Below are 10,208 nucleotides of genomic sequence, written 5' to 3'. Positions count from 1 at the left end.
AAAAATCCCGCTTTAAAAATATTGCTTGCCGAGACATTAGTTTCAGGCCATTGGGAAGTTTCCTCTCCGTAAATGATATTTTCTTCAAAATGCAAGAAGAATATAAATACCACAAAACTGACAGCCTGATAGCAGCCTGATGAAGTCATAGCAAGCATTGTAATGGACTATGTTAATGTGTAACAGAAGAGTAAACATGTTCTGAACTCTATCGACTTTTAAGATCAGAAATCGTCACATTGTTAATGGAGTTTATCTTTTGGTTCTGTGTAATGGACTCTGTATCCAAGGAACTCTGCCTTTCAACAAATGCTGGTTTCTTTGGAGGAGGAAGATCCACAATTTCACTATTTAGCATGGAAGTGATGGTAGACACGGCCGGTCTGTCTTTCGCCAATTCTTGCACACACAACAGACCAATCTGTATGCATCGGAATATCTCCACCTGAAAACATGGATCTGATATTGCAGGATCGACCAGAGCTGTAATGTCACCTTCATTCCACAGTTTCCAAGCCTGCAAATGTTGATACAATCATACAAGTAAGAGTTTGCAAATTGAAAGGTGCTTTCCAAATATATCTCAGGCAGTGTGGCGGAAAGACATACAAATCCTATAAGACTCAAAGCAAGCTCATTGCTATAAAAATGAGCGTTCCTTCTTCCGCTCACGATCTCCAGCAACAACACTCCAAAGCTAAATACATCTGATTTCTCTGAAAATCTTCCTTCCATTATATATTCAGGGGACATAAAGCCACTACATAAGCATAACAGCTTTCTGAGCTCAAATTAGAGAAACAGTAATAGGAGTGAAAATGGAAAAAACAAAACTACTTACAAGGTTCCAACAACCCTGGTAGTATTCACTTCATTGCCGCCAGAAATCCTGGCTATTCCGAAGTCTGAAATTTTTGGATTCAGCTCGTGGTCCAATAAGATGTTACTGGGCTTCAGATCTCTATGAATAATTCTTAGTCTAGAATCTCTGTGAAGGTAAAGAAGACCTCGACAAATACCATTAATAATGTTGAAGCGTCTTTTCCAATCTAGTTGTCCTTTCCTTAGTGAATCTAAACAAATTGTATCCATAAAAAATCATGAGAAAACAAGGTCAAAAGAAAATGAGTCAAGAAAAGTAGCAATCTGCTTCTCCTGCTTGAAACTAATGATCTGTGAAATTGAAAATGAGTCAAGAAAAGTAGTAGCTAAACAAAACAGAGCTGTAGCCCTAACCAAAGAGAAATGCATCCAAGCTTTTATTCGGCAGGTACTCATAAACCAACATCATCTCTGTAGGGAATTCCGACCGGTGATGTTCTGATATTTGCCCATTGGAGGCTAAGCACACTGACACAATATTTAACGTGGTTCGGCAAACCGCCTACATCCACGGGAGAAGCCATTTGATTATATAGGGAGAGAACAAGATTTACAACAATAGAGGAGAAGGAATCATCCCCTCTTTAGCAACTCTCAACCTCACTCTATTTCTCTCTTTTTAGTGCTGCAATGGCAGCTACTGCTGGCTGCCTTGGCAGCCCACTCTCTCCTACATTTCTCTCATATTTGGCTCTACTTCACTCTCATTTTGCTCTCTAATGTATGCCTCTATTTATAGGCATCCATGGTAGCTTCTCATGCTCTTTTGTCAACAATGGTGGTTGCCAAACTTGCCAAACTTTGACATTAGTAAATGGTTGTTAGGTGCCACCAACAACCCACCATTGTAGCCTCCTTCTTTGACTCTCACATGGCAACCACATAATTGGCAAATCCTAACAATCACCCCCTTTGACATTTATGTGGGGCAATTGTCCTCTTGCTTCTTCAGCACAAGCTTGCATCCTGCAGCTCTTCCAAGCTTACCATTCCGAGAGCGTCTGTGGCCAAGTTTACAGGTACTCGCCAAACCTTTCATTCACCAGAGTCAACTAAGCACACCCTTGCTTACACCAAAGGATCACTTCAACCAGATGGTTTGTCACATCTGAAGAGTGTTTAACGCTTGTCTCTGGAACAACATTCCCCTTCAAGCATATCAACCATGCTTGGCCCGGAATGATTTATCAAGCCTTACATCAAGGCTTACAACACCCCCTCAAACTGATATTCCCAAGTGCGACAGTCATTGAGTATTTTAATGTGATCACGAGCTCACCACTCTTCCAAGAGTCTACTTATCCAGGAGTTGCGTCTGCCCTCTGTTCCACCTTAGAAACCACGCCTTACTTCTCCATGAGTCTCTCACTCTTAGTCTCAAGAGTTCGGGTAGCTATCCACCTTTACTTATGGGGGCAGCCCATTACAGGTTGATCCATATCAATCTTCATACTCTGAGTATTACAATGCCATCTCCGAGCTCACCACCTTGACAAGAGTCAACTTGTTCCCGGAACCTGCGCATGCCCTCTGCTCATTCATAGCAGTTGCGTCTTAATGCTCCACAAGTCACCCACTTATTATTCAAGGCAAATGTCTTCTAGCTCATTGATCTTTAACATGGGGGCAATATCCATGAAAGTCAATCCTGCATTTGTCTTCATACTCATCATAGCCACTTCATTGGCTATACACTTGTCCACTCATATCTAGCCATCACATCGGCTTTGGGGCGTTCTGAATTTGGGCTTCTATCCTGGCCATCACACCTTTTCCTCAGGTGTCTCCGCTCGTCGTCATGCGGCGGTCTAAATCTGGGGCTCCTATCATGGCCCACACACCTTCTTCTGAGGTGTCTCCGCTCGTCGTCATGTGGCGGTTTGAATCTGGGCTCACATCGTGGCCCACACCTTTCTCTGAGGTGTCTCCGCCCGTTGTCATACGGCGGTCTGAAATCTGGGCTCATATCATGGTCCTCACACCTTCTATCTGAGGTGTCTCTGTCTGTCGTCATGAGACGACCTGATCTTGGACTCATATCATGGTCCTCACACCTTCTGTCTGAGGTGTCTCCGCCTGTCGTCATGAGACGGTCTGATCTTGGACTCATACCATGGTCCTCACACCTTCTATCTGAGGTGTCTCTGTCTGTCGTCATGGGGCGGTCTGAACCAAATCTCTAATCTTGGCCCACACACCTTCCATCTGAGGTGTCTATACTCGTCATTATGAGACGGCCACATCCTCCTTCATAGGGGATGTCTCTAGTGGCTCCAAGATTCTCTACCACCATGTGGACTTGGGAGAGATTACTGCCACTGACTACATAGAAAGAGAAAGTTGCGGTATACTCCTCGCAATCCTCCACCTCGATTTCTATGTTTGGAGCTTCTACGCCTTTCTACTTGACAGCTCCACCTACACCACTCTCTTTGGTGTCTTCGCCTTTTATCATAGGCGGTCGCCTTTTATCACAGGCGTTTGCACCCCCTCAATTAGGTGCCTCTGCTTGAAACTAATGATCTATGAAATTGAAAATGAGTCAAGAAAAGTAGTAGCTAAACAAAAAAGAGCTGTAGCCCTAACCAAAGAGAAATGCATCCAAGCTTTTATTCGGCAGGTACTCATAAACCAACATCATCTCTGTAGGGAATTCCGACCGGTGATGTTCTGATATTTGCCCATTGGAGGCTAAGCACACTGACACAATATTTAACGTGGTTCGGCAAACCGCCTACATCCACGGGAGAAGCCATTTGATTATATAGGGAGAGAACAAGATTTACAACAATAGAGGAGAAGGAATCATCCCCTCTTTGGCAACTCTCAACCTCACTCTATTTCTCTCTTTTTAGTGTTGCAATGGCAGCTACTGCTGGCTGCCTTGGCAGCCCACTCTCTCCTACATTTCTCTCATATTTGGCTCTACTTCACTCTCATTTTGCTCTCTAATGTATGCCTCTATTTATAGGCATCCATGGTAGCTTCTCATGCTCTTTTGTCAACAATGGTGGTTGCCAAACTTGCCAAACTTTGACATTAGTAAATGGTTGTTGGGTGCCACCAACAACCCACCATTGTAGCCTCCTTCTTTGACTCTCACATGGCAACCACATAATTGGCAAATCCTAACAATCTCTTCTCCTTCAACACAGCAACCAAGAAGTCTCACAAGATTCCTGTGTTGGAGTTTAGAAATCACCGCCACTTCATTCATAAACTCTTCGCGCCCTTGACCAGATGTTCTAGAGAGTCTTTTCACAGCTATTTCCTGTCCATCCGGCAATTTTCCCTACAATGTCACATCAAACCAATAAATACCTATTTTCTCTAAATATCTAGAACGCACCTTTAGTTCCAGAAGAATTACCCAGTATACTGGACCAAAGCCGCCCTGCCCAAGCTTCTTGGATATATCAAAGTTGTTTGTAGCAGTTTCGAGAATTTGTAATTTGAAGAGTGGTTCAAGTTTAACTTCTTGACGTTTCTATCAAAAACTGTTTCTTGAGCTTCCGACGATAAGGTCTCCACACATATCAAATTCCTTTCTGAATTTAAGTGGAAGTATCGTTATTATTTGAGAATTGTTTTTTTCTTTTCTTGTAAAAATTGTGAAGTTTAGAAGTCCAGTAAGCTAATAAGACGTAGCATATTACCTCTATGTGTAGCCATCCACTTCCAAGAAAAAAACACACAGATGCAGATAGCTATGGCTCCTGCAATCACTGACATACTGATGATTATTTCCCTGTTTCTCATGTTATCTGCAACTAAGAAATTGTACTGATGGTTATTTAAGAAAAGTGTAATGGAAATATGAAAAAACTTATCAATATTTTCTCTTCCTGATACATAACTCGATGTATCTATACTAGTTATGCACATCTGATAAACGAAACACTAGTGAAAGGAAATCAGAAAATATTATTATTATTACCAAGTTCTGTATACGCCAGGCGAATGTTGAGATCTGTCCCTCCTTCAGAGAACTTTTGTATATCAATCAAGTTTCCTGTCCATGCCATACAGCCAAAACCATTATAATATGAATAAGCGACACAAGAACAATTCCTCAAGCACTCATCTTTGCATTCTTGTTCGGAGGACGGATTTGACCAGTACTCGGCAAAGGTTGGCACCTTCATCATCTCTAGCTTCATAAATCCATCTTCTTTTCCCACTTCATTACCATTCTGTATTCTATCACACTGCAACGATGTCATCCTAACACAACCGCTAGTCCAAATTCCTTTGTTCCATTCATCTTTATTTTCTGCAACAAACCCTTTTAAACATGTGCAGATAGGTGAATTCTGCGCATCGCAGCTTCCAAATGGCCCGCACTTGCCATAAATGTCACACTCAGTTGATGGAGCTTCCCAGGTATACTCCCAACCTCCCTTCCTATAATCCCAGTATTGTTCTATAAATTTTCCATGAGAAGTCAAAACATACGTTGCACGGATAACTGGGTCTTGAATTAAACTAAGAGTGAAAGTGCCATCTGCTTCTTCTTGTACACTAAATCCTTCTAAATACACAGAAGTATACATTTCTGGTATTCCAATAAAATTCTGGCCAACCCATGGACCGCTACGCCAAAATGGATGACCATTGTACCACATGAAGAACTCAGGAATTCCTAATGGATTGAGACCAGCAGAGAAATTCCCAACTGAAGGATCAGATGAGCTTCTCCATGACATTAGCAGTGTCTTTTCCCCAGTTCTTGCGTTAGAACTAAGTCTCATTTTTGGTATGTAAGAATCCGTAGGCTGCTGGAAACTTTGCCATACAAGGTTTCCATTCGGTCCAGCTTTCAAGACAAGGTTTCCATCATCAGTAAGCTGTGCAGTTGACTGATAGAACCCAATTGAAACATTTGATGACCACAGAACCTCTCCCTGACCATTCAAAACCACAAGATTTCCATCTTCAGATATTGTCATCATCCCAGAAGAATCGTTGATTGGGTTGTTTCTGTTGGCCACCCATAGTACTTGAGTTTCTGCTGATATATTACTATACCATAGTCCGACATATCGATATGTTGACTTAACTGGGCTGAAAAATCCCAGTCCGAACTTATTGCCGGCAGAGACTATAGCTTCTGGATCTTTGATGGGTTGAGAAGGAGTAATGGTATCTCCTGCGTCACCATAAACTGAAGAGGAACATGATAGAAACAGAAGAAGAGCTACTGCAACTTCGCAGTTGCCAAGTCCCATACTTGTTATTGATGAGAATGGAAGACTAACAAATGGCTTATTGACTGTTCAGAGAAAGAATTCCATGAAGAAGAATATCTCTCTTCTTGTTCTTTTTGTTCCCAGTCATGAGGTTATTTTTCAAATAGAAACTAAGTTAAGCAATCAGAAGTCATAAATTTTTATGTTATCTGTAAATTTCCATCTATAAAGAAAGTGCAAAAATAGTGATATTTCATCAGGATGGACCTGGTCGACTAGCTTGTGAGATCGATAGCATTTTTATTTTTATAGGATATTATCACAATACATACACTTGCCTCACCATGATTGACATGTTCCTGGCAGGCACTATTAAGAAGCTTTTGATATTCTTATTTGAAAGTAGCTTTATTCGTACTTGGTCTATTTTGAATTTGCCTGCAATATTTATGTTTATAAGAAAGAGGCTATTTATGCACTTCAGGTTGTGGCCTAGCAGGGGCAGGGACTTGTTTTTTTTCTCTGTATTCAGGTTCGATTCTTTTTATGCATGCTTGTTATCCCCGTGGTGTCTCACCTATCCACTGGGTTTGTAGGGTGTTCAGTGAATTCAGAAATTAGTCATAATTCGCGTTTACTGACATGGATATCCTGGATTATTAAAAAAAAAAAAAAAAGAGGCTATTTATACCAAAGAAGTATGAAGAGCTTGACTGGTGTAAATACGTTGCTTTATCATCACATTAATAATACAATACAGTTTCAAGTAATACTCCATGAAACTCGAGTTATGGATTATATTGGATTGAAAAAAAAAATAATTATTTTATATTTAATGACATGATAATAAAAATAAATATTTATAAATATAGAGTATTAATTAAATATTGATTTTTGTTTAAAATTATGATAAATTAATGAAAAATATATCAAAATAAATTATGATAATAAATATAAAATTAATAAAATATTAAACAATAAAACTTGTAAAATATAGTTTTTTTAAAAAAAAAATTGAAAAAAAAAAATCAAGTTGCTTTGCAATGGGAAATCTAACGTAATTTTTCTTCTTAAATATTGTAGTAAAGGATCTAGTGCAATCATATCCATGCTAAATCAAAACCAAACCAAAATCCAGCATAAACACCAAATTTATTGGTCTTGAAAGTGAAAACTGCGCTACTGCGAGTAATAATACAAGGAAAAAAACCAACAGGGGTAACAAGAACAATTAATATAAGTAACAAAACACGACTGACTGACTGAATCTTTCTAAACTAAAACGTCAAAAGATACAGATTATACACAAACTTAAACCCACAAGTCCAGAGATTATACTTAATGCAAAAGAATACAGCAGCAAGCAATTGGCAAATACGTACATCAATGCCATCGAACCTATATAGTTATGACATTGACATTTTAACATAAACAAATGAATTGAATTCATAGAAGAGGTGTAAGAAGCAACGGGTCTGGTTCTTGAATCTTTCTTGCTTCTACCGTCCTACTTGATTCCACTCCACCCCAGCTGGATTTTATTTTGTATTCCTTAATCACAAATGAAAGCGATACCACTTTTTTAAAATTATTTTTTATCTAAAAAATATGAGTTTAATTTTTATATATTTCTGAATGATTTTGATACAATAATATTATAAATATAAAAACATTATTTTTATATATTTTTTCAATTAAAAAATACCATTTATTATAATAAAAAAATACAACATGGTCTAAGTCAATTACAACAAGTCAATACTAAGATTATGTTGTGGATGCTTCATAATCTAGTACAAATTAATTAGAATTAGAATTTGAGCATGCTAGTTTTAACTAGTGTTTTTTTGTACTTTACTCAATAAAAAATAACGTATGCATTATATATATATATATATATAAGATTCTTCTACATTTTTATATGTAGATAATATTATTGAAAATCTATTTAAAGAATATGATTAATAAAAATATTTGAGATTAAATTAAAAGTAGAGTTCATTTTAAAAAAATATATTTATTGAAATTTAATCTTTTATATAAATTCTTTAATATGAAATATTAATGTGTCAAATAAATTATGGATGAATAAAAAATTAATCTCAAATAATTATTGATTAGAAATTCAAAATTCTTTAAAAAAACTTCATTTTATGTTAAAAAAAATAATTTTCTTGGTATTTATAAATTAGGAAGTTGAGCTCATATACGACAATCTTCTGAGTTCTTTTTATTCGACGTTATGTGGCCCCTACAGACTTCAGCCAGTTATTGTAGCAATCTTTTGACTTTTTTTCCTACATCAAAAGCTAAAAACCTTTGACTTCTTTGAACACAGCACTTCCCTTAAATATTCAGGGGACATATAAACCACTGCATAAGAACTGTTGTTTAATTCTTAGCTCAAACCATTGACAACTCAATACAGTAGAAAATAGGAAAGAAATGTCCACTTCATAGCATTCTCTTGATCTTCTCTGCCACCAGAGATCTTGGCCATCTGATGTCTGAAATTTTTGGATTCATCTAGTCATGCAACAAGATGTTACATGGCTTCAGATCTCCTTGAATAATCCTCCGTCTAGAATCTCTACTAAGGTAAAGAGGACCCCGACAGATTATTTGGACCATGTGGAAGCGCCTTTTCCAATCAAATTGTTTTAAACTTAATTGATCTACATAAATTGTTCCCAGAAAAAATGAAAAGTACTGAACGGCAATTGTCCAGGCAGCAGAAAATTAGAAAACGCCGATAGAATATTCAATTGGTGAGTAAAAACCATTTCATCAACCATTTACAGAAATCACTTTCCAAACTTTCTTATATTTATTTATTATTAGAAAAGTTAATTAACAGAAAATATTTTTTAATAAAAGTTTAGCTTGGTTTTCAGAAAAGTGTTTTCCTGAAAAATTTAGACGGAAAAACACTTTCTGAAAGTTGTGAAAAATTTAGAAATATCATTATTTGCTGATTATATCAAATTTAATCCTCAAACTTTTGATTGCTATATATATTTTGTTTTAAATATTAATTTTTTATTTCTGTTTGCTTTTTTCTTATCATTTTATTATTAAAAAATTTTATCTATCAAATTTGGTCCTCATTCTTTTGATTGTTACTTATTTTATTTGAAATAATTTATGAAATGTTGATTATTATTATTTTTAATTTCTTCATCTTTCATTTTTTTTAATTTTTTAGATTTGATCTCTATTATTTTGATTATTATTTATTTTATTTGAGATAATTTAAGAATTTTTTTTTCAATTTCATTCTCATTGAACTTTTTAATTTGTAAGATTTGTTCCTCATTATTCTAATAAACTTGAGAAAAATAAAATATTAATAAGTTATTTTCAAGCTCATTTTTCATGACATAACTAAATACTGGAAAGTGTTTTCCAACTTATTTTCCATTACATTACCAAATATCAAAAAATACTTTCTCGGAATTCACTTTTCCCGGAATTCACATTCCAAAAAGAAATTATTTTCCAACAAACAAACCCTTGCTTACGTCGCCGAATGATTTCCCGACGCAAACTCATCATCAAGAAACGTTTTATCAGGGATTTACTATCCGTGGGCATTTTTGTTAAATAAATTACCAATGAAATATATATTATATCACTTTTTCCATCGACAAAAACTAAATATTGCTAATCAAATAAATGAAGGAATTGGCACCATAATGTTTGTCACTAATTCCTTTAGAAAAATCTAAAATTTCTAAATCATTTTGTAACTTTCCAAGAAAACATTGCCTATATTTATGATGGAATCACCTATGGATAAAAAAACCCTTCGATGATTCCTTCACAAGTTTATCATTTTTTTTTAGTTATTTAGTTGTTAATTTAAAAAAACAACAAAAGTCACAAAAACAAAAACACTATATCAAAATTTTATTAATTTTAATATTCATTAAAAAATAATTTTACAACAATAATTACATCGCTACATCAATAGAGGTAGAAGTGGAGGTGGACAGAGGCAAATCCTTAGCCAAAAGAACAGAAGGACGAGCAAGATAATGTAAAGCCATGTATTCCATCATTTTCTTTCAATTCCAATTTATGTTATGTCAATGCTAAATAGTATCGATCTTCCTACTCCTAAGAAATTAGAATTTA

The 10,208-nt window shown here is 36.1% G+C and overlaps 2 protein-coding genes across 2 annotated transcripts; both read right to left on the bottom strand.

Annotated features, from left to right (window-relative positions):
• Positions 1-208: 208 nt before the first annotated feature.
• LOC140956065 (G-type lectin S-receptor-like serine/threonine-protein kinase At1g11300) lies at positions 209-4,417 on the bottom strand. The gene is made up of 7 exons (XM_073412229.1): positions 4,400-4,417; positions 4,253-4,369; positions 4,016-4,174; positions 3,469-3,523; positions 842-1,073; positions 610-760; positions 209-517 (listed from the first exon to the last, which is right to left on the bottom strand). The coding sequence occupies exons 1-7, from the start codon at positions 4,415-4,417 to the stop codon at positions 209-211; spliced, it is 1,041 nt and encodes a 346-aa protein (XP_073268330.1).
• A 753-nt stretch (positions 4,418-5,170) lies between these two features.
• Positions 5,171-6,110, bottom strand: LOC140956064 (G-type lectin S-receptor-like serine/threonine-protein kinase SD1-13). The gene is made up of 2 exons (XM_073412228.1): positions 5,403-6,110; positions 5,171-5,305 (listed from the first exon to the last, which is right to left on the bottom strand). Exons 1-2 carry the CDS (start codon positions 6,108-6,110, stop codon positions 5,171-5,173), a joined length of 843 nt encoding a protein of 280 aa, XP_073268329.1.
• Between the last annotated feature and the right edge of the window lie 4,098 nt (positions 6,111-10,208).

This window comes from Populus alba, chromosome 11 (assembly GCF_005239225.2).
Source record: "Populus alba chromosome 11, ASM523922v2, whole genome shotgun sequence".
In the NCBI taxonomy this organism is placed as follows: domain Eukaryota; kingdom Viridiplantae; phylum Streptophyta; class Magnoliopsida; order Malpighiales; family Salicaceae; genus Populus; species Populus alba.
Note: the sequence above shows the minus strand (reverse complement) of the source record. Positions and strands in the feature narration are given on the sequence as shown.

Coding starts and splice junctions, on each gene's coding strand:
- LOC140956065 (XM_073412229.1), bottom strand. Junction 1,074..3,468: donor CTTGGATGCATTTCTCTTTG/GTTAGGGCTACA, acceptor CAATTTGTTTAG/ATTCACTAAGGAAAGGACAA. Junction 761..841: donor ACCAGGGTTGTTGGAACCTT/GTAAGTAGTTTT, acceptor ATGCTTATGTAG/TGGCTTTATGTCCCCTGAAT.
- LOC140956064 (XM_073412228.1), bottom strand. CDS start 6,110: ATGGGACTTGGCAACTGCGAAGTTGCAGTAGCTCTTCTTCTGTTTCTA. Junction 5,306..5,402: donor TGTATTTAGAAGGATTTAGT/GTACAAGAAGAA, acceptor GAAAATTTATAG/AACAATACTGGGATTATAGG.